This window comes from Dromiciops gliroides, chromosome 3 (assembly GCF_019393635.1).
Source record: "Dromiciops gliroides isolate mDroGli1 chromosome 3, mDroGli1.pri, whole genome shotgun sequence".
NCBI lineage: Eukaryota > Metazoa > Chordata > Mammalia > Microbiotheria > Microbiotheriidae > Dromiciops > Dromiciops gliroides.
This window is the reverse complement of record NC_057863.1, coordinates 249,551,121-249,575,258: the sequence shown is the minus strand read 5'-3', so window position 1 is coordinate 249,575,258 and position 24,138 is coordinate 249,551,121. Positions and strand designations below refer to the sequence as shown.

General features: G+C 42.2%; 1 protein-coding gene across 4 annotated transcripts in view; it reads left to right on the top strand.

The window, feature by feature from the left end:
* CNGA3 (cyclic nucleotide gated channel subunit alpha 3) overlaps positions 1 to 23,607 on the top strand; it is a 47,656-nt gene extending 24,049 nt beyond the window's left edge. Inside the window, exons 3-8 of one of the 4 annotated variants that reach the window (XM_043997844.1) lie at positions 3,893 to 4,072; positions 10,680 to 10,733; positions 15,035 to 15,109; positions 16,979 to 17,083; positions 18,181 to 18,287; positions 22,163 to 23,607. In XM_043997844.1, the coding sequence (XP_043853779.1) occupies positions 3,893 to 4,072; positions 10,680 to 10,733; positions 15,035 to 15,109; positions 16,979 to 17,083; positions 18,181 to 18,287; positions 22,163 to 23,577 (1,936 nt within the window). In that variant the 3' untranslated portion in view covers positions 23,578 to 23,607. Of the gene's footprint in view, positions 1 to 3,892; positions 4,073 to 10,679; positions 10,734 to 11,533; positions 11,546 to 15,034; positions 15,110 to 16,975; positions 17,084 to 18,180; positions 18,288 to 22,162 lie in introns of all 4 variants that reach the window. The other 3 variants (XM_043997846.1, XM_043997845.1, XM_043997847.1) reach the window with 3 other exon arrangements.
* The last annotated feature ends 531 nt before the right edge of the window (positions 23,608 to 24,138 follow it).

Genomic DNA, 24,138 nt, shown 5'->3' with positions numbered 1-24,138 from the left:
TAGGAAAGCTCTCCAAAAATGGATCTACCATTGGTCAATTCATTCCAAATCTTCCTGACTTAGGGCATAGAAGCTGGCATCATCTACCACGGTGCCTTGCCCCTGTTGGAGTAAAAACTCCATGGGTTAGCACTTAGTATGTGACAAAGTTCTTTGAAGAACCTCTCCATATCATCATCATAAATTCAGAGTTGTAAGAGATCTTATAGGTCATTTAACCCAACCTCTTCATTCTACCTATGAGGATACTAGGTAATCCACAGAAGCTTGTGGCAACAATTAGCAAGGCCATAAATAGGGCAATTAGGTAGTACAATGGTTAGAATGCCAGGCATGGAGTCAGGATGACCTGAGTTCAAATCTGGCCTCAGACACTTATTAGCTCTGTGACCCTGGACAAGTCATTTCACCCTGTTTGCCTCCGTTTCCTCATCTGTAAAATGAGCTAGAGAAGCCAGATGGCAAACCACTTCAGTATCTTTACCAAGAAGAAAACCCAAAATGGGGTCACAAAGAGTCAGCTGTGACTGAAAATGTCTATACAACAACAAAGCAAAACCAGAAATAGAACTCATTTCACCTGATTCTAAAACCAGCAATCCACTGTACACTATTGCTTCTTATTGTCCCTTGGGAATTATTTCCCACATGGTGGGTAGTGACCCAAAAGGCAGCAACTCCACTAGGTTTGATGCAACAAAAGCCACTTTGGCCCAAGGTATGAAAAATCGAGAGTAAAAGTCAATCAACTTGGCAGTGCCAGAGGCCCAGTTTCACAGTAAAAATTAATGTTTGGAAATTATATGATTTGAAGGCCAAGAATTAATCAGTCAATCATAGGTATTTATTAAGCATCTACTTACAACATGCCAGGCACTGTACTAGGGTCGGTAATACAAAGATAACAGTGAACAGTCCCTGTCCTCAAAGAGCTTTCATTCTCTGACAGAAGACAGCATGTACATAAATCAATATATATGAAATGAATACAAGGTAAGTTTTTTGAAGGGGAAGGTAATAGCAGCTGGGAGGGAGGGGGAGCAGGAAAGAATATGCTACAGAAGGTGGCACTTGAGTGGAGTTTAAAAAAAATGAGATAGGGGCAGCTAGGTGGCGCAGTAGATAAAGCACAGGCCCTGGATTCAGGAGGACCTGAGTTAAAATCTGGCCTCAGACACTACTTGATACTTACTAGCTATGTGACCCTGGGCAAGTCACTTAACCCTCATTGTCCTACAAAAACGAGGAAAAAAAATTAGAAAAGATCAAGCTCAAATGCTAAAAAATTAAATTAAATCAAACATCGTCACCAAGAAAGCAAGCAAGCAAGCAAGAAAGAAAGAAAGAAAGGAAGGAAGGAAGGAAGGAAGAAAGAAAGAAAGAAAGAAAGAAAGAAGAGATTCTAAGAGGCAAAGGTGAGGAAGGAGTACATGGGGGCAGGGGAGTACATCTAATGAAAGGTGAGAGACAGGAGATGAGGTATGGGTATAGAGTCCAAGGAACAGCAAGAGGACCAAATACCTGCATTATAGTTTCAAAGGGGGAATATTGTAGAATAATGTTGGAAAGGTAAATTAGGGCCAGATTGTAAAGGTCTTTGAAAGTCAGAGGAACTTATATTTAATCCTCAAAGCAGCCAGAGCCACTGGAGTTTTCTGTATACTGGAATAATATGGTCAGACTTGAAAAAAGGAAAATCACTTCGACAGCTCTTTGGAAGATGAATTGGAAAGGGGAGAGACTTGAGGCAGGGAAGTTATTGCAATAGTTATTGCAGGAGAAAGGTGATGGGGACTGTGAATAGAGGAGAAAACTGAACTATAGATCTTATGGAGGTAGAAAGGTAGCATTTGGCAAAGTTAGGCATCCAGGATAAAACCAAGACTGCAAACCCTGAAGCTCCTCTGCAGAGCTAGTAAAGATGTCTAGGAGTGGGCCGGCCAGTTGCTACCCACTACTGCTAGAACCCAGGAGGTGTCCGCTTCTATTGTCTCTTCAGCCTTAAAGTCTCTAGAGCCCCCTGCTGGTAAGATAGCAGAACGGCCCACAGCTCGGCTAGGACAAAGGGAGGGGGAAATAGACTTTAGTGAAGTACATTGGTCTACTGGAGGAAAAAAAAAAAGGACACTTTCTACCTTTTAAAGTTTAATCTGAATCTTTAACATTTTCTCCTTCACTTTCCTATGTCTAGACAACCCACAAAATCAAGCCCTGCTTTTTAGTGTTTGCCAGTTTCTGAGATTTAAATGCTCACATTGAAAGTTTAAGAAATGGAGCCAGTGTGGCCCAGAATCCATATTCATGTCAAAGTGAGGACAAAGTGTCAAATTATACTTAAATGTTTCTTTCAAACCTGCTCAACATTTTCTCCTTTTTTCAATTTTTGCTGTTGTGGTTCAATCATTTTCAGTTGTGTCTGAATCTTCATGACCCTATTTGGAGTTTTCTGGGCAGAGATACTGGAGTGGTTTGCCATTTCCTTCTCCAACTCATTTTACAAATGAGAAACCGAGGCAAACAGGGTGAAGTGACTTGCCTAAGGTCACACATCTGGGAAGTGTCTGAAGCCAGACACTAAAGAAGATGAGTCTTCCTTATTCAGTCCTGGCACTATATCCACTGTGCCACCTAGTTATCATCTAGCTTCTCCCTCTTCTTTTTAATACCATATCCTTGAATACTGCTAGAATGATCGGGGCGGGGGGGGGGGGGGGGTTAAATAGAGATCTGTCTTTGCTTTCTCCTTTGAAAAGATAATGAGAAGGAAAACATGTTGATCAGTCATTTCATTAATTATTCCTATGGCTGAAGATGATGGATATTGCTTTCACTCAATAGCCATATACCCAAAATGCAAGTAAAAGATTATGAAAATAGCTTATTATGTTAGGTTAGCTGAACTTGATAACTCAAACTTTTAAAATGGAAAAAGAAGCATTATTTACAAATATTACACCCACCCCACTAGAAGATCCCATAGCCCATTCAAAACTGCCCAATTCCCTATACCTTACTTCCCAATCATATAAGCTTCATGAGTCTGATCCATCACAAAGGTGTAGGACTGATCTCATATATTAGTTCCTTGTGGCCCAGGAAGGCTGGGAACTATTCCCACTGGTGTTCATGTTTCAGTCTGTATGGCCCCCAGCTGATTAGGGTTGGAGGGTGGAGTGACCAAACAAGCTACCTTCATAAAATGATGCTGTACCTGAAACAAAACGTTAGTAGTCAACTCTGTTTTTCCTCCTTGGTGTTTCCCTGACTCTGCACTACACAGCTTGGTGGGGCAATGGATAGGAAGCTACGTCTGGAGTCAGGAACTCGGTTTCAGATATTTCCTAGCCGTATGATTGTGATCAAGGCACTTAATCTTTGTTTGACTTAGTTTTCTCAGTTGGAAATTGGAAATAATAATAATAGCACCTCTTTCCCAGGGTTGTTATGAGCTTCAAATAAGATATTTGCAAAGCACATTGCACAATGCCTGGCACACAGTAGGCACTTAATGAATGCTGGTTTCCTTCCTACTACCACCAAACTTTTGGATGCATTGCTCTCAAATTCTGACCATATATTCTTGCCCTTCCCCCTGGATCTTCTGGTTTACAGATGAAGACACTGTAGCCAAGAGAAATGAAAGGACTTGCCCAGGGTCTCATGGCTTATGAGAGTGGTAGAACATGGAATTGAAGCCAGATGACCTGGGTTCAAATCTTGCCATAGATGTTTGCTACCTCTACAACCTTGGACAAATCAGTTAACCTCCTTGGGTCTTGGGTTCCTCGATTGTGAAATGAAGAGGTTGGACTCAATGACCTCTGGAGTCCCTTCTGGCTCCTGATCTGTGATGTTCTTTTTACCTCATTGTTCCTTCTTTATTTCTACACAGGTTGTCACGACTCATTCTTTCCCTTAGAGCATGGGCTACAAGACATACACGTCATGAAGAGAAAAGACCAGATTCCTTTCTGGAGCGTTTCCGAGGGGGAGAACTCAAAGAGTGGTCCAGCCAAGAAAGCTACACCCAGTCCAACTTAGGCATCCAAGGGATGTCAGACAGAGAGAGAAAGTAAGGCACAAAGAAAGACAGTGGGAGGTGGGACTTCAAAGGAAAAGGTTGGGTTTGGTTTTTTGGGGGGGTTGTTTTGTTTGCTTAATATATGTGTGTGTGTGTGAGTATATATATATATATATACAAAAAGGCAAAGACAGTTCTCTGCCCTCAAAGAGATGAAAATATAATGGAAGAGACAACAAGCAAGCAAACTTCTACAATGCAAGCTACATACAGAATAAATAGGAAACAATTAACAGAGGGAAGGCACTTGAATTAAGAGGGGTGGGGAAAACTTACAACAAAAGATGGAATTTTAGTTAGGACTTAAAGGAAGCCAGAGAGGTCAGTAGTTGGAGAGGAAGGAGAGCATTCTAGGCATAGGGGAGAGCTAGAAAGAATGTCTGGAACTGAGAGATGGAATGCCTTGTTTGTAGAACTAGGAGACCACTAGGATCAGTGGATCGAAGAGTATGGGTGGGGAGTAAAGCATAAAAAAGACTGGAAAGGTAAAAGGAGGCTGTGTTAGAAAGGGCTTTGAATGCCAGACAGAGCATTTTGTATTTGATCCTAGAGGCAATAGAGAACCACTGGAGTTTATTGAGTATGGGAGAGACATGATCAGACCTGCGCTTCAGGAAAATCACTTCAGTGGCCAATGGAGGATGGATAGCAGTGGGGAGAAACTTGAAGCAGGCTGACCCACCAGCAGGCTATTGTAATAATCCAGACACGAGGTGATGAGAGCCTGTATCAGAGCAGTGGCAGTGGCAGGGGAGAGAAGGGGGCATATTGGAGAGATGTTTCAAAGATCAAACCGACCAGCCTTGGCAACAGATTGGACATGGGGTGGTGAGAGATGCTGAGGAATCCAGGATGACTCCTAGCTTGTGAACCTGAGGCATTGGCAGGATGGTGTTGTTCTTTACAGTAATAGGGAAAATAGGAGGGGGAGAGAGTTTAGGGGAAAAGATAATGAGTTCTGGTCTGGATATATTAAGTTTAAGATGTCTGTTGGACATCTTGGGATGTCTGAAAGGCATTTGGAGATGATAGATTGGAGGTCAGCAGACAGTCTGGGGCGGGATAGGTAGATTTGAGAATTCTCAGCATAGAAATGGTAATTAAATCCCTGGGAGTTGATGAAATTACCCAGTGAAATTGTACAGAGGGAGAAGAGAAGGGGGCCCAGGACGGTTTTCTAACAGCATACCCACTAAAGTTCAGGCTGCCTGGTTGGGATAGTAGCCGTTCTTATAGTACGCAGGATGCTTTTTACCATACTCCTCACTGGTGAGGCTGGAATTCTTTTTTTTTCAGGGCAATGGGGGTTAAGTGACTTGCTGGGGGTCACACAGCTAGTAAGTGTCAAGTGTCTGAGGCTGGATTTGAACTCAGGTCCTCCTGAATCCAGGGCCAGTGCTTCACCCACTGCACCACCTAGCTGCCCCATAAGATTTTGAGTTCCATTGAAGCTATGAGCTCCAAGTGGTGAGTTAAAATATGAACTCTGCTCTTTTGAATTAGCTGAACTGGAAGCAAATTTGGGGATTTGAACCCGAGTCCTCCTGAATCCAGGGACAGTGCTTTATCCACTGTACCACCTAGCTGCCCCAAGGCTGGGATTCTTAAAAGGAAGGTCCAAAGGATAAGGGCAATTTCCTTTCTCATTGAACAAGCCTATTGATGGCTTTAAAAGCAATGCCCTTAACCTTGGACTCAGAGAAACTTGCCTCTATAACATTCCTATTTCTCTGACCTTCCTGCACTGTTAGATGCTTTGGTTTCTATAGAATTCTACCGATGATACTTAGCTAAGCGGCTGCTGACCAGTTACAAGCCTTTGCAATTATCACAGAAAGCACAGCAGGTGTTTTTGCACACTTTTGTGTGGGCTTGGTGGGGGATGGAGAGAGAGTAGTTTAGCAGGAGAAGCATGTCTTGGATAAGCATCAAGGACAGGTTTATTCTTGTCTCAAGCCATCTCCCTGGAAGAATGAAATCATGCCTTTTGGCTGAATCTGAGAGGTCTTACCCAGGGTCACCCTCCATAGATGAAAAATAAGATATTGTTCAAAATAAGATATAGGCTTTCCCCGACCCCATTCCATAGCTGTTGGTAAAGATTTACATTTAAATATTTAAATTAGAGCTATATCTGCTAGACAAGCTAAAGATGATTTCCCTGCCACGCATTTTTCCATGGGTTGCAAATTTGGATGTTATAAACCTTACCAGTTCTTGGTGTAGTCTAAACTGGGGGCCAAGAGATGATCTTGGTAATCCTACTAGGAGCCCTCAGCTAGACATTCAGATTTGTTTTAATGGTGAAAACGCAAGTTGGTCTATTTATCTCCATCCCCCCCCAATATGGCTCTGAGGCTGGGAGACCCAGGCTCCCTTTGGGTCATATGATCATAGGTAAGGTAATGCTGGAGAACCAAACTGTCTCCTCTCTGACCTTGTGCTCAGCAAGATGTTAAATTATGTTTTGATATAGAGGCGAGAAAAGGTAACAGAATCATGGAGGGACTGAATGGGATGAAGGTACTGCCAAGCTGCACTAATGACATGGACATGGAGTGGGGGTGGGCTTTGGGACTATGGGATGGAGGTGAACTGGAATTGGGAAAGCTTCCTGGAGGAAATGGAATCTAAGCTCACTTCAGGTTGTTTGACTTCTTTTGACTGTTATCCAAAGATGAGATATTGGCTAAAGTGTGGGTGAGATCACTTCTCCCTCCTGTTTTGAAAGATGTCTATTTGGCCCTGTAGGATGAGGTGGGATAAATATGGCAAACAGTAGCTAATTATTACAGTGCTTGGTGTGTTTGCACAACACCTCTCTGGACCACAGAGCTCCATGGGCCTGAATTGACATGCCTTTAGAATAATAGGAGAATCAGCTTCACTATTCCTCCAGGAATTCTTTACATAATCAGAGCCAAGCTTTGCACCCTCAGAACAAGCAGAACCGGTCATGACCCAGCGAGCCCTAGAATCTGAGACTCCTGTCTCTCAGCTGAGCTTCCCGTTTGACACCCCTCCCCACAAGAGCAGCAGCAGCTTGGACTGGGCAGAGTCGCTTCCCCCCATGGCACAGGAAAACTGGGTTGTTGCTTGGACAGAGAGGGTGACAGAAATAGCCAGAAGGATATCTTGCTGGCCTGTCTAGTGCCATAAATAGTGAGAGCTGGGCTGTCAGGTCTTAGTCCATCTGCCAACACCTTTAGTCACATAGCATAGTCCCAATTGTGTGTGTGTGTGTGTGTGTGTGTGTGTTCTAGGTGGGACCAGGGACAGGCAGGACTCTCGCTAGCTATGCTGAGAAGCTTAGAGCAGGGATCAAATTGACTTTCTTAAGCTGTTGAAGTGTGTGTGTGGGAGGAGCCGATGACAGCTGAATGCATATGTGGTAGTAAACACACAAGGACACTGTAGGGGTCCTAGGAGGGATAGCCAGTATGTTGGGTGGCAGAGTCAAGAGTCACAAAGATCTTCACAGATTGCAAGGATGGGCTGGAACTAACATGAAATTTAATAGTCCTGAATGTAAAGTCTAGCCCCTGAAGTTAAAAAAAATAGATATAGATATAGACATAGACATAGATATAGATGATATAGATACAGATATGATACATACATACATATATGTGTGTATATATACATATATACACATATATGTGTGTGTGTATATATATATGTGTGTATATATATATATATATAAATTACAGGAAAGACTTAGGGACTTCAATTGCTATGAGTTCACTATGAGCCACTGTGACACAGCTCTTCAGAAAGTTAATTCAATCTGTTTCACCCATCACCTCTTGGCAGAAGACTCCCCCGTCTACTTCTCCAGCCCTGACTTCTCTTCTGACCTCCAGAGCCACATCTCCAACTGTCCACAGGGCATCTTTAATGGCACCTCGAACTCACATTGTTCCAAAATGGACAATATGCTCCCATTGCTTTATATCTTTTGGCTTTACTGCTCCTGCCTGTGGCTCCAATCTAGTAGCCTTGAGTGTGTATATCTTTGTAGATTTCAACCCTCAATATCTCCCCTTTTATGTCTTCCTGTTTCCCCACCACACAAGACCACATACCTGAACTCCCGAAGTAGCATACTAATGGGTTTTTGGGGACTCTATTCTTATAATTCAATCTAATTCAACAAGTGTTCATTAATTGCCTGCCATGTACTAGGAACTCTACTAAGTGCTGGGAACACAAGACAAAATCAACATGATCTTTCTCTCAAAGATCTTACATTCTACTGGGGGAAAACATATTCATCGATACACATACATGGATGGATCCCATCCTCCATATAGCTGTCCCCACCCCAATACTTATTGTTCACAGATCTGGTTAAGTTATTCCTCCACTCAAAAATCTTCAGAGCCTCCCAATCTCTTACCCAATAAAATTCAAACATGTTACAACCTGGTACCATCTTACCTTCCCAACTTTGTCTTATATAGCTTACATCCATTAACTTTACTTTCCAGACCAAAAAGATTACTTTCTGCCTCCCTATATGCCTTGTGCTGCCCCCACCTCTATATTTATATTTTTAAAAATTTTCCTGGGACCTCTTCTCTTCTATCTCTACACTTTGTCTCAAGGGTCTTCTCAGCTTCCACTTGCTCAATAAATTCAGTGTAGTTCCCAGGTCTACTTATTCAGCCCTCATCTCTCTCCTGAGTTCAGTCTCACATAACTATATAGCCTGTTGGCCATCTCCTACTGGATATGCTATTGGCATCTTAAATTCAATATGTCTAGAGCAAAACTCATTATCTTCTACCTGAAATCCACCCTTTTTCCTACCTTTCATCTTTCCATCTAGGATACCATTGATCATCATTTAGTCAACCAAGTTCACAATTTCAAAGTTGTTCTTTACTCTTCTCTCCTTCACCCCTCATATTCAAATTGTTGCGAAGTCTTATTGGTTCTACCATCACAATACCTCTTCCCATCTATATCTTTCTCTCCACTCATACAGCCACCACCCTTATTCAAACCCTCATCACTCCTCACATGGAAGGAATATTGTTCATTGGTCTCCATGCTTTCAGTATCTTCCTTCCCCAATCCAGCCTCCACCTGGCTACCGAATTGATAATCCTAAAGGACGGATGTAACTATCTGTCATCCACCCCCCAGCTCAAGAAGTTTTAGGGACTACCTCAGCCTCTAGAATGAAATAGAAAGTCTTCTGTTTGGCATTTTAAGACCTTCACAATTTGGCTCCAACTTTATTTTCTGGACTGGTTTCACATTATCCCCTTTCATACACTCTGTTTTTGTTTTTTGTTTTGTTTTTGCAGGGCAATGAGAGTTAAGTGACTTTCCCAGGGTCACATAGCTAGTTAAGTGTCAAGTGTCTGAGGCTGGATTTGAACTCAGGTCCTCCTGAATCCAAGGCCAGTGCTTTATCCACTGTGCCACCTAGCTGCCCCCCTCTCATACACTCTGAAACCCAACCCACTTGACCTACTTGCCATACCATCTTCTACCTCCATGCCTGGAAGCCTTCTCTACTTACTTCTATCTCTTGGAATCCCTACCTTTCTTATAGAAAGTGCCACCTCCAACCAAAGCCTTTCTCTGATTACCCCAGTTGTTAGGACTCTACCTATCTCCCTGCTGAAATCACACATACACACATATGTATACATTACATATATACATATACATTATATATGATATATTACACATGCATACATACATGTGTATATATGTGTATAATATTTACCTTTGTATATATGTCATTTCTGCTGAGTAGAATGGGAGCTCCTTGAGGGTATGTTTGTCTCTGTGTTCCTGGTACATGGCACATGGTATGGTTTAAAAATCGTTTGTTGAGGGGGCAGCTAGGTGGCGCAATGGATAAAGCACTGGCCCTGGATTCAGGAGGACCTGAGTTCAAATCTGGCCTCAGACACTTGGCACTTACTAGCTGTGTGACCCTGGGCAAGTCACTTAATTCTCATTGCCCTGCTCCCCCCCCAAAAAAATTGTTTGTTGAATTGAACTCCAGTTTGTTAATGGTGACACCCAAAACTGAACACAATACTTCAGATATTCTCTGACACAGTAGTCAGAGTAGATTGGAACCCTTACCTTCTTTTTTCTACATCATGTTGTGGTTCAGTCATTTAAGTCCTGTTCAACTCTTTGGGACCCTATTTGGGGTTTTCTCAGCAGAGATACTGGAGTGGTTTGCCATTTCCTTCTCCAGCTCATTTTTATAGGTAAGGAAACTGAGACAATAAGGTTAAGTGACTTGCCCAAGGTCACACTTGTTCTATATGCCATGCTCCTTCTAATGCAGTTTAAGAAGACTGCATTAGTTTTTTGAACAGCCTGTTATATTGGTTCTCTGTGAACATCAATTCAACTCCCTAAGTAGCTTGCTGATGAACTCCCTAATGAGCACAGCAGTCAGAATGGGACAGAACGCAGTGGAAGCAGGAATGAGTCCAAGAGACAGGGGAGAAAATAGAAGCCAAGGACTTGGATAATGCTCAAAGTAGAAATCAAGGGCCCTGAGTGATTGGAATTAGATTGAAAACTCTCCAAATTCTGTGTTTTATTTACCTCCTTGCAGAGGCTGGCCACTGGCCAGATATAATATCAACACCTGCAACAATGCCAACAAAGAGTAAGTACCCCCAGCTCTCCCTTAGTAAAGTCAACCAAGCCTCCTACCTCTGTTTTCCAATGCCTCCCCCTAGTGGTGCCTCTCCTAGCCATAGAAACTCCTGCTTTACTCTCTCCCCCTGGTATCCTGCTGCTGCCTGCCCTCCTAGAAAGATTTCTAAAATATCAAACTTCCTGTTTTCTCCTTTGAAATCCAACTAGGAGGTCAAAGAAAGAAAAATCTAGACCTGAGTCTTTACTTCTCCCCAGTAACAGACTGTTTTTCTTCAGTATTGTTCCAGATTTAATGACTACAATTGAATTTAGAAATCATGGGCTGGATTTCATTTTCAAAACTCTGTAGGTCTTATCCACAATGATGGCTTTACATTTTCTAAGCATGAGACTAGCAAATCATAGCTTCCCAATGACCTTGTAACCTCACTAAGCCCAGATTTCTGAGGCAAAATTAGTGTAGTGGGAGAGCAGATTGGGAAAGTGAGCATTTCTCATTCCAATTGAGTTTCCCTACTGAATTTTCTTATAGTGAAAGAAGTGCTATAATTACTTAAAATTCCTTGTTATTTTCCATTTTATTCCGAGGATAAGGTTTCCCCTCCCCTTCTTTTCCGGCAGGGACAAATATTTGCATTTGGTTTGCATAAATTTGTGCATCAAATTCAAGAAACCAAAACTCTAGCATGTAAAAAAAAAATAATAAAATTCATTCATTCATGAAACCTAGTTGAATCATAGCCAAACTCAATATTTAAACACATCTGAGACTTGAAACATATTGAAGCCACACAGATTTAATGTCAGGAAGAAGAATAAGCAACAGGGCTGAGGGAGTTTTGGGGGGTGTTCTCTGTCTTCCTTTTTTCCCCTGCCTCCTCAACTGAGAGGCAGAGAGCTACAGAGAAAAGCATTCTGGTCTGGGGGTCAAGAGAGATGAATTCTAAGATTAGCTTTGCAGACTGAGTCAAACTGAGACACTTTCATATCTCCCAGCTTTACAGGAGAAGGTTGAATTATATACTGTCTAAGGGCCAACCCAATTCTGACATTCTATCAACCAAATCCATGCCCCAGAGGGGGACCGAAGCTCCCTCCACAGTAGAAGTAGATGCCCCCAGGCTATCCCTCAAAGCCAGAAATAGGTGTGGGTACAAGTCAGATCAGGGACAGGGACATAAAGTCAGAGACAATTCTATCAAAGAGGACAAATTTGGTGGAAGCACAGAATATAAAAGAAAATACTCAATATGTAGCATCCTATCTGTCCACATAAAAGCTGCTTTCTCTGTGTGTGTCTGTGTTTCTTTTGTCTCTCTGTTTCTCCCTCCTTTCTTTTTTTTCCTTTTGAAATTTCAGGGGATTTTTCACACTGGCCCCAACCAATGTTAACACTGTCTAACAACTCTGATAACCTTAGGAAGATCTCTTCCTAGCTCAGTAAGGCAGAGCTGCGGCTAAAATCAGTAATAGGCATGCATGGGTGTTCTTTCCAGAATCCTGAGGTCCTCCTAGGCAGTTATCACTTAACAGGTAGCAGATGGACCACAGAGACAGCACATTGTCACAGAGGCATGGAAAAAGGATGGAACATTACCAGCCTGACACCCCCTACTGAGCAGGGAAGTCTCTGACTAGGGGCTCATACTGAATGATTATCGTGTGACTAGCAGCCTCTGCTGGTGAACTGATGCTGGTATTTTAAAGGCAGAAAAAAGACTTTGGGGATTCTGGGACTCTGAGACAGCTTAAGTTGATTAGTTCTTTGTTTCTCCCTAGGCTGTCTGAAGGCTATAATTTACTTTTGAAGACTCAAAAAATACTATCGAACTAACCTGACGTTTTCAGGTTCTTACCAATTCACAATCTAAAAAGAGGAGAAAGTCAAATTGTATTTTGTCTAAGGGCTAATACTATGCTATTCTATCAACCAAATCTATGCCAAAGGGTGGAGTTGAGGCTCTCTCCATATTGAGAGTAGCTGCCCTAGGCTATCCATCAAAGCTTTGCCCTAGGAAGAGCAAACCCTACTACCTCCCTTGTAGGCGTTTGCATTTTGACAGTTATTTCCAACCCAAAGCAGGTAGAAGCATAAATCCCCCCCAAGAAGACCTGCTTTGTGAAGCTTGGCCAACAGGGATGAGATGCTGGCAGTTTCTCATGAGACTTGGAGCTGGGTCTGAACTCTGCATAGTTGGAAAGAACCTTGCATTGGGAACCCAAAGGCCTGGCTTCTAGTCCCAGCTTCACCACTCACCAGCTGTGTGGCCTTTGGGCCTCAAATCCCTTATCTCGAAAAGAATGGAGGTTATATGGTCCTTTCCAGCTCTAAGAATCTATGACTCTGTGACTCTAACAGTGATGAAATGCCATTTGGCCCTGAGGTCCATTGCTGTGAGTGATGCACACACCTTCTTGCCTAAGCTCCCTGGCTTGTGGTCTACTGTTGATAATTTTTCAAGGACCAAGGTTCTGATTTGAAACAGGAGCCCTGAATGCAGTGCTCAAGAGCTAAATTTGTAGGAAAAATGGGAAAATAATAATAATCTTCCTCCTACTCTGCCTATCAAGTGCTATTTCCCCTAATCGGGGCAGCTTAGGTGGCATAGTGGATAGAGCACTAGCCCTGGAGTCAAGTGGACCTGAGTTCAAGTCTCACCTCAGATACTTACTAGCTGTGCGACCCTGGGCAAGTCAGTTAACTCCAATTGACTGGGGCCAACTCCAGTCGTCCTAATGTATATCTTTCCACTGGATTCAGATGGTTCTGGAGGAGAAAGCGAGGTTGGTGACCTTGCACAGCCCTCACACACTTAAATCCAATTCAGTGCAAGTCATGACATCACCCTGTTGTCACTGTCCTCTTTAAAATGGAAGGACAGGGGGTAGCCAGGTGATGCAGTGGATAAAGCACCAGCCCTGGATTCAGGAGGACCTGAGTTCAAATGTGGCCTCAGACACTTGACACTTACTAGCTGTGTGACCCTGGGCAAGTCACTTTAACCCTCATTGCCCCACAAAAACAAAATAAAATAAAACCAAACAAAAAAATGAAGGACAAAGAACAATTTTCCCCTAATCACCTCCATGTCTCAAAACTAACTTGCGTATTATAATATCCAGTCTTCATGTAGTGTTTTAAGGTATGCAAAGCACTTTATATACATTGCCTCATTTGATCCTTATAATTACCCTGTTGGGTGGATGCTGTTATTATCCCCCTTTTATGGAAAAGGAAACTGAGGCTGAGAACAGTTAAGTGATTTGCCTAAAGTCACACAGAGAGCAAAGGTCTGAGGCAGGATTTAAACTCAGGTCTTCCCGACTCCAGTTCCAATTACTGATCCACTATGCTGTGCTCTCTCCCTAGCAGATGATTCCCAGATCATTAGCTAGAAGGGACCTTAAAAGTCATCTGGTCCAACCCCACCCCCCTGCCAATCCCACCCTCACCTAATTTTACAGATGACAACACTGTTGCCAAGATAAGTAAATGAGAAGTCTGAAGTCCTTGTTGTTTGTTGTTTAGTCTTTCAGTCATGTCCCACTCTTCATGATCTCTCTTGGGGTTTCCTTGGCAAAGATACTGGAATGGTTTCCCATTTTCTTCTCCACTTTATTTTACAGATGAGGAAACTGAGGAAAATAGGGTTAAGTGATTTTCTCAGGGTCACACAGCTAGTAAATTTCCAAGGCCAGATTTGAACTCAGGTCTTCCTGAAATCAGGCTCCTCACTGCACTAGCTAGCTGCCCATCCAAAGTCCTATAGATATTAAATAACAGACCTGAGATTAAAACAAAGACCCTCTAGTTCCAAAGTTAATATTCTTACCACAGTGTCTCTGCTTTTAGGGCCTTCTTCAAAATGACTTCACAATGATCTTTCTACTCTGTGGGTTTGGATTCTTTTTAGGTTTCATTTCGACTCCTCCAGAAGGTCCTAGGATGACTTATGTCTCCTTAGGGATGCTCTCAAAACATTTCAAGAGCAGAGGTTGGGAAACAAGTTGTCCATTAGCAGAGAACACTGGAAATATTTTCTCAACTCTGTGTATTTTGACTTGCTGTCAAGGTGAATGGATTTTTGTTTCCTTTTCCCAAATCAATAGGCTCCTCTTATTCTAGCCTGTTAATATGACAGATTGGGCCACATAAGCTGATTGTTCTCTGAATTCCCAAATGGGAAGAAAGACCTACTCAAAAGTTTTCTGTCCTCCCCATCCTTGGCTTCTGCTCAGCCTGCTCCCCCTACAGTAGAATAATAGTTGGTGCTTTAAAATTGCTCAATGTTACCCTATGTTATGCAGCAAAAAGGAGGAAAAGGTGGAGAAAGAGAAGGAAAAGGAAGAAGAGAAAAAGGATAAACCCTCAAAGGAAGTGGAGTAAGTACTGGGTGAAGAGGTATTGTGGATAACACCCTGCTTCTGAAAGGTGTTACGATCAATACGTCTTGGACTCTTTGGAATGGTGGTAATTCACTGTCATGTTCCGGCAGACCCCGGCTCCTAGCTGAAAGTCAGCTTCCAAGTGCCCAGGGTGGGCTTCCATTGTCTTCTCTTCTCTTTTCTTCTCACCTGTAGTCATTACTTCAACATAGGGTTTCAACACTATACAAGAAGAACAGAGGTGTTACAATCATAGGGAAGGGAACAAGGAGTTCCCAGTCTCAAGAAGATAATTTCCTTCCTGGAAATTGTTTCAGGACTCATGTTTTACAGGGCAAGGCCCTTAACCAGAGCTGTCAACAAAAAGGGACTAGGTAAATGAATTCCTTTGCAGGATGGAGGGAAGGTTAGAAATTCTGTTTGCCCACCCGCTGACCCCATCTATATGACTTACCTGTTTAGCAAACCTTATGGTTAACCAAATTATATTCCCTACCCAAGTGACTGCCCATGTAGGCAAACAGAAATGGATTTGGTTTGCTTCCTAGGGAAGCTGAATCCTTCTTTAAAGAATATGTACTCTCTTGGCCCTTGAGAGAGCTTACCAAAGTGATGAAGGGAAATCCTGGGAAAACTCCAAAGCCATGCAAATGAGCATTCCATTCTGCTCTTAAAGCTATCAGGAAAGGCAGGCAGAACCTTTGGAAGCTCCTTATAGCATGCAAGAAAATTGTTGGCAAAACTTGATTTCAGATTATGGCACATATGGTATGACAGAGGAAGATCGACTGTGTCTAAATGAAAATGGGAGTTCTGAATGTACTCCTTAAGAACTTAGTTTGTAGGAAAATTGTAAAAATAATAAAAAGGCTACTTTGTTAGACTCATTATCAACCGCAGGCATTTATTAAGCGTCTACCATATGCAAGGCACTTTGCCAAGAACTGGGGATGCAAAGAAAACAAAGCAAGAATATTTTCCTTGATCTCAGCATTCATTTAACTGCTTGAAATGGTCTCCCTAAATAACCTAGATCATTCAGGGATGCACAGGGCATTGTATTGAGAACTGAAACCTATAGAGAATGGCTGTGCCCACCTAAAACTCATGAAATGGAAAATCTATGGTATGGTTTCTACTACTTACCTGTGTAGCATCTATCCCATACTATATTTTCTCTTTTATCCTTCTGAAGGACATAGGTGAAAGAAGTTATTACTTCTTTGTCAGGGGTACCCTCCTTCTTGATCCAGCAAGCAACCTCTCCTTTATAAGTTGCTCTGACTGAGAAAATTCATCATCTCCTGACCGGCCTTCTGGTGACGAACTGAGCTGCAATTGGGTTGCTCCTTGGACAAAGATACACAACCTGCACCCAGACTAGGAGACTTTCTGACTTGTTATCTTGTTCTGGCCTGTCAGAGCTTTGAGACACATTGGCATCACTTTTTAGAATGTAGGGCCACCTCCATGCCACAGAGAGGCGCTAGACTCAGACTTGTGGGAAGGATGCTATAACATATGGAATTTACTTCTGTCGTGTCGTGGTTATTCTTTGTAATCGACAAAAAGAGAAAAGGACCTTAGAACTGAGGCCTGGAAGGGAAGTCCAGAAGATGTCTACTCCAGGACTTCTGCTTTTGCTTTCTAAGCAATGCTTCCCCCTTAGGAAGGCTCCGGTTTATAGCACAAAGAATATGGAAGTAGAAGGTATTACCCTGGAGGTGGTATCTTATGAGACTAAGGAGAGTGAGCTAATTATTTTTCTAAGAAGGATTTTGGGCCCAAGTTTTCTGAGCCTCCGTCTGAAGCCCAGTCTCCCTATTATTCTTGTTAATATAGATGTGTATATTTTTTTTTCAGAAGGAAGAAAGAAATCTTTGTGATAGATCCTTCTAGCAACTTGTACTATAGGTGGCTGACCATCATCGCCATCCCTGTCTTCTATAACTGGTGCATGCTTGTGTGCAGGTATGGAATCCCAGAGCTGGAGGAGAGAAGAAAGTGGTGCTGTATATTAGGAATCAGATCACCTGAGTTCTAGGTTTGTCTCGATTCTGACCAGTCATGTGACCTCGAGTGAATCACCTTACCTCTCCAGGGCTCAATGTCCTCACCTCTTCAATGATGGGGGAGTGGGCATTGGACTAGATCAGAGGTTCTTAACCTAGTCTGTAAATAGATTTCAGAAGGTCTGTGAATTTGGATGAGAAAAAAAATTTATATTTCGATATAGTTGGTCACCTTGTTTTCTGCATTTAAAAAAAATGAGAAGAGGTACATTGGTTTCATCAGATTATCAAAGGGGTCCATGACACAAAACTTGTTCCTTCGAGCTGTAGAATTCTGTAGTCCCAAGACCTCCTTCTAGACTCCCTATCAAGAGTTGGTTCTAATGAGAAGTAGGAAAGACAGAAGATAGGGTTTGGTCTGTTGCTGTTCTTCAGATAAGCTTAGGGCTTTTTGGTACCATCTACCTGAAGATGAGGTAAAGAAAGCTATTGGGGGAAAGAAATAAAGGCACCTTAGTGACATAATGAACAGAGCACTGGACTTGGAGTCAGAAAATCCTGAGTTCAAATCCTGCCTCAGATACTTAATATCTGTGTGACTCCAGGCAAATTATCTACCCTTTCAACCTCAGTTTCCTTGTCTGTAAAATGGGGGTAATAACAGTACCTACTCCCACAAGGTTGGTATAATTATCAATTGGGATAACATATGTAAAGTTGTTATATAAAAGTGTAAAATAAAATCTGGTTGTTACTACTACTACTACTACTACTACTACTACTACTACTACTACTACTACTGATTATCTGTCACATGTGGGAGCTAACGACAATGAAGGTTGGTACTTTTGTACTGAAGGAACAGTGACCTCTATAGGCTTTAGAGGTTGATTCAGGAGTGTCCCTGTCTGCATGCTCTCTTCTTCAACCCTTCCACCCACCCCAAGTTCCACCCTCCTTAGAAAGTTATTTTAGTTGGCTTCTGGATGTACATTCCTTGCCTTCTCCATCTTCAGTAGGGGCTCTGACATCACCCATATTTTTGGCATTATTCAGGGCCTGTTTTGATGAACTTCAAAGTGACCACTTGATGCTTTGGCTGGTCTTGGATTATATTGCTGATGGCATCTATGCCTTGGACTTGCTGGTTCGAGTGAGGACAGGTGAGTCTGTGCAACATTGACACATCCTACCAGAGGCTACTGAGGGAAGGTGTCATAAGAGGTGGTGATTCATAGGAACTGCAAGGTTTAAGGATACAAGGAATGGATGACTCTGAATAGTAGCTGGATTGACAAGCACACCCTTGACCTGGGAGAATAAGGGCATCAAGATTAGGTTTGGTCAGCATCCTTGATAAGTGAGGCAATAAAATGCCAGACCTATTATGGAGGTCAGTAAGCCCCTGGCCACCCAACAGGATGTAGCACTGGCAGCCAATCTTGGCCTAGCTTCTTACAATTGCATCTTCCCTTGGTTGCTGGTGAAGTATTTTTTTTTAACGCTCTAGTCTCTGTCTTGGATAAAGTAAGAGGGAAATAGGGAAGGCTGTTCAAGACTAAAGCAGAAGATTATGGGACTGGGGGAATCCTGGGGGAATCCCCATATGCCAAGCTAAGACAGCCATTGTCCATATTGCTAAGACAGCCACTGTCCAGTGATCCAAGACAATCCCAAAGGACTATTGATGAAGCATGCTATCCAAAGAAAGAACTGATATTGATGGAACAGAATGAAACATGCTATTTTTCACTCTTTCATTTTTTTCTTCTATTTAAGTTTTCTTGTACAAAATGACAAATATGGTCATGTTTTACATAATCATACATATAAAATCAATATCTGATTGTTTGCCACCTTAGGGTCGGGAGAGGTGAGGGAGGGAAAGAGGAATAAAAATTGGAACCCAATACTATAAATAAAAATGTTTATTACCAAAAAAAAGACAGTCATTGTCACCTTAAATAGCTCAGAGGTCAGGTGCATTAGAGAACAAGAAAATTAAAATCTCAGATAGGGCTGATATGGGGGTAAAGGATGAGAATCTTTCCCCTGTCTACCTGGGGTGGTTTCTTTGGGACTAAGATTATGAAAATATGGGCTTAAAAGGCTGCTGTGGTAAGCTGGCTAAGTATAAGCCCCAACTTGTGACCATTGTCCAGATGCTTCAAATCCTCAAGGCCCTTTAAACCAAACTCCAAAACACTGCCTTCTTTGGAGTCTCACTACATATTACTTTCCTTCTTGTATTCTAGGGTCCAGGCAAACTGACTTTTTTCTCTTATTCAATAGCTCACTCCATTCCCATTTCTAGGCCTTTCAACTGGCCATCCCCATGCCAGAAATGCACTCTTTCTTCACTTGTACCTCACATAATCCCTGACTTCCTTCAAGACTCAGCTAAAGCATCACTTAAAAAATATTTATTTATTTTAACATTCATTTTTATTTATTTATTATTTATTTATTTATTTTGTGAGGCAATGAGGGTTAAGTGGCTTGCCCAGGGTCACACAGCTAGTAAGTGTCAAGTGTCTGAGCTCGGATTTGAACTCAGGTCCTCCTGAATCCAGGGCCAGGGCTCTATCCACTGTGCCACCTAGCTGCCCCTTAACATTCATTTTTTAAACATTCTGAGTTTCAAATTCTCTCCCTCCTTCCAGTTCCTCCTCCACCCATTGAGAAAGCAAGCAATACGAGATTAATTATACATGTGAAAGTAATTAAAGCACCACATTCTTTTTAATAGTTTGTTTTATTTTTAATTTATGGAATGAAACAATCATTTCCATAACATAGTATAATAAAAAGATGATTGCACATGAAACCACAAATCTATTATGTACAACTTGATATTCTTTTACAAATATAATAAAGTTATTATACAAATTTCTTTTTTTCCTTTTTTGTTCTCTACCCCCAAACCTAGAGATGGCTACCATTAGACACAAATAGGTATATATCTATATATCTGTGTGTGTGTGTGTGTGTAAAATCATTCCATGCACACTTCTATTTACCAGTTCATTCTCTGGATGCAGATAGTATCTTCCTTCATATGTCCTTTTCAGTTAATTTGGGCATTTATAAATAGTCATTAAAGCACCACCTTCTAAAGAAGGCCTTTTTTGATTCTAAAACCCCTCAAGTGTTAGCACTCTCCCTCCCTAACTTTCTTGTTTTATTTTGCATTTATTCTATAAGCATTTATTCTATGAGCATTCTATGTTCAGGATTTATTCTATGGTTGTATATGCATATATTATATGTATGTATCTTATATATGTATATATATATATATATATATATATATATATATATATGTTATCTCTCCTTAAGAATATAAGCTTTTGGGGCAGCTAGGTGGTGCAGTGGATAGAGCACCAGCCCTGGATTCAGGAGGACCTGAGTTCAAATCTGACCTCAGACACTTGACACTTACTAGCTGTGTGACCCTGGGCAAGACACCTAACCCCAATTGCCTGACCAAAAAAAAAAAAAAAGAATATAAGCTTTTGGGGGCAGCTAGATGGTGCAGTGGATAATGCACCGGCCTTGGATTCAAAAGGACCTGAGTTCAAATCTGGCCTCAGACACTTGACACTTACTAGGTGTGTGACCTTGGGCAAGTCACTTAACCCTCATTGCCCTACAAAAAAAAATAAATATAAGCTCTCTGAGAGACAGAGAGAGAGAGAGAGAGAGAGAGAGAGAGAGAGAGAGACAGAAAGAGAGAAAGGAAGAGAGACACGGAGACAAAGAGACAGAGAGAGCTCGCTTTTTGTCTATGTACCTAACACCCAGAACAGTGCTTGACACATAGATATTATATCATTTGATCCTCACAGCTGTCCTAGGAGATAGATTCTATTTTATGCCCATTTTATGGTTTAGGAAACCAAGGCAAACAGAAGTTAAGTGACTTGTCCAGTTTCACACATCTAGTAAGTGTCTCAAGCTGAATTTGAGCTCAGCTCTTCCAGGTTGCAGGTCCAGTGCTCTATCCACTGAGCCTGCAAGAAATTCCATGACAGACACATGTGCACGTACTCAGTGCTCGTTGAAAAAAAATGAATGGAAAAAAAACATACCAAGAATGCACTTTTTTGACCATAAATGTTATAAAATGGACATGTCTGTATTTGTGGACTAATAAAGGATTGGGCCTTTTGGAGAGCATAATATAATAGATAGTCTTTGGAGTCAAGAAGCCTGGGTTCAAATCTTGTCTTTTATATGTACTATGACCACAGACAAGTCACTTAACTCTCAGTGTCCTAGGCAACCCTTTATGAGAGAAGCAGCCTGTGAGTTGCCAATCTCAGAGTGCTGAGCCTGGAATTCAGAAGAACTAAGTTCAAATCTGGCTTCAGACATTCACTAGCTGTGTGATCCTGGAAAAAGTTACTTAAGTGCTTTCAGCTTCAATTTTCTCAACTCTAAAATGGGAATAATAATAGCACCTACCTCGTACAGTTGTTGTGAAGATCAAATGAGATATTTGTATAGCACTTAGCACATAGTAGGTGCTTAATATATGCTTCTTTCTTTCCTTATCGCCTTCCTTCCTCCCTTCTTTCATCCCTCCCCCCCTTCCTTCCTCCCTTATTCTCTCTCTCTTCTTCCCTCCTTTCTTTTCCTTCCTTCCTTCCTTCCTCCTTTCTTCCTTCCTTCCTTCCTTCCTTTCTTCCTTCCTTCCTTCCTTTCTTCCTTCCTTCCTTCCTTTCTTCCTTCCTTCCTTCCTTCCTTCCTTCCTTCCTTCCTTCCTTCCTTCCTTCCTTCCTTCCTTCCTTCCTTCCTTCCTTCCTTCCTTTTTTCCTCCCTCCCTCCCTTCTTTCCTTTCTTCTTTCCAATCTACATCTGTGGAGCAAGTTTCTAAACTAGAGCCTCCCTATACCAGTGAAACCAAAGGTCTAGACTTCACCCCTGAGCCTAAAGAGGGCGGGGCTATGATAGCTGATTGACTTATCCCTTGTCTTATATCCTCTTGTAGAGGTCACGTGATCTTGAGTGACTAAGTCATCCCTTTCCTTCCTAGGCTTTCTCGAACAAGGCTTAATGGTCAAAGACGCAGAAAAACTCAGAAAGCACTACATGAAGATGTTTCAGTTCAAGCTGGACGTACTCTCTCTGGTCCCTTCTGATCTGGCTTATTTAAAAGTGGGGCTGAACTACCCTGAGTTGAGGTTCAACCGCCTGTTGAAATTCTCTAGGCTATTTGAATTCTTTGACCGCACAGAGACTAGGACCAACTATCCTAATATGTTCAGGATTGGAAATCTTGTCCTGTACATTCTGATCATCATCCACTGGAATGCATGCATCTACTTTGCCATTTCCAAGCTTATTGGGTTTGGGACTGATTCCTGGGTTTATCCCAACATCTCTATCCCAGAATATGGGCGCCTGTCCAGGAAATATATTTATTGTCTCTACTGGTCCACCCTGACTTTGACTACCATTGGGGAGACTCCACCCCCCGTCAAAGATGAGGAGTACCTTTTTGTGGTGGTTGACTTCCTGGTGGGCGTGCTGATCTTTGCCACCATTGTGGGTAACGTTGGCTCCATGATCTCCAACATGAATGCCTCCAGGGCTGAATTTCAGGCCAAAATTGACTCCATAAAGCAGTATATGCAATTTCGAAAAGTGACCAAGGACTTGGAGACCAGGATCATCAGGTGGTTCGACTACCTATGGACTAACAAGAAGACAGTGGATGAAAAGGAAGTACTTAAAAGCCTCCCAGACAAGCTGAAGGCTGAAATCGCCATCAACGTGCACCTGGATACCCTGAAGAAGGTCCGCATTTTCCAGGACTGTGAGGCGGGCCTCTTGGTGGAGCTGGTCCTGAAGCTTAGGCCTGCAGTGTTCAGCCCTGGTGATTACATCTGCAAGAAGGGGGATATCGGGAGAGAAATGTACATCATCAAAGAAGGGAGGCTGGCGGTAGTAGCCGACGATGGCGTCACCCAATTTGTGGTCCTCAGTGATGGGAGCTACTTTGGGGAAATCAGCATCTTAAACATCAAAGGGAGCAAATCTGGGAACAGAAGGACGGCCAACATCAGGAGCATCGGTTACTCTGATCTATTCTGCTTGTCCAAAGATGACTTAATGGAGTCCCTCATTGAATATCCAGATGCCAAAAAGGCCCTGGAAGAGAAAGGACGTCAGATTCTAATGAAGGACAACTTGATAGATGAGGATGCGGCTGGGAGCGGAACAGATCCAAAGGACATGGAAGAGAAGGTGGAGAGACTTGAATCTTCCCTTGATAATTTACAAACCAGGTTTGCTAGGCTCCTGGCAGAATATAATGCCACCCAAATGAAAGTCAAGCAGAGACTCAGCAAACTTGAGAGCAAAGTAAAGAAGTGTGGGAGTGACTTATCAGATGGAGAGAGCATTGTTGATGGGGATGCTGAAAATGCTAAGGACAAAAAGCAATAAGGAAATATGCCAATTACCATAAGGGTAATGCTATATTCATACATGTGCCCCAATATATCGACATATATACATATGAGCACACATGTATAATTATTTTTATATGAAATTCCAGAAGTTTTTAGACTTTTTGTTTTGTTTTTTTAGTGAGGCAATTGGGGTTAAGTGACTTCCCCAGGGTCACACAGCTAGTAAGTGTTAAGTGTCTGAGGCTGGATTTGAACTCAGGTACTCCTGACTCCAGGGCCGGTGCTCTATCCACTGCGCCATCTAGCTGCCCCAGTTTTTAGACTTTTTAAAGGAACTTATATTATTGGGAGAGAAAAAACATATAGGCAAGTAGTGGTCAATGAAGGTTTTAGTTGGAGAAGTCAAGGGGATGGTGAACAATCTCCTCTTTGGGCATCATCAAGCAAAAGCTGCATGATTATTGGATGGCTATGTTATAGTGAGGATTCTTTTTATGAATGGGTTTGTCCAGTGCCAGAGGTTCTTCACCTGCTGGAGGACATGGGCAGCTTTGGCAATCTGGCAAAGCCCATGGACCCCTTCTCTGACTAATAT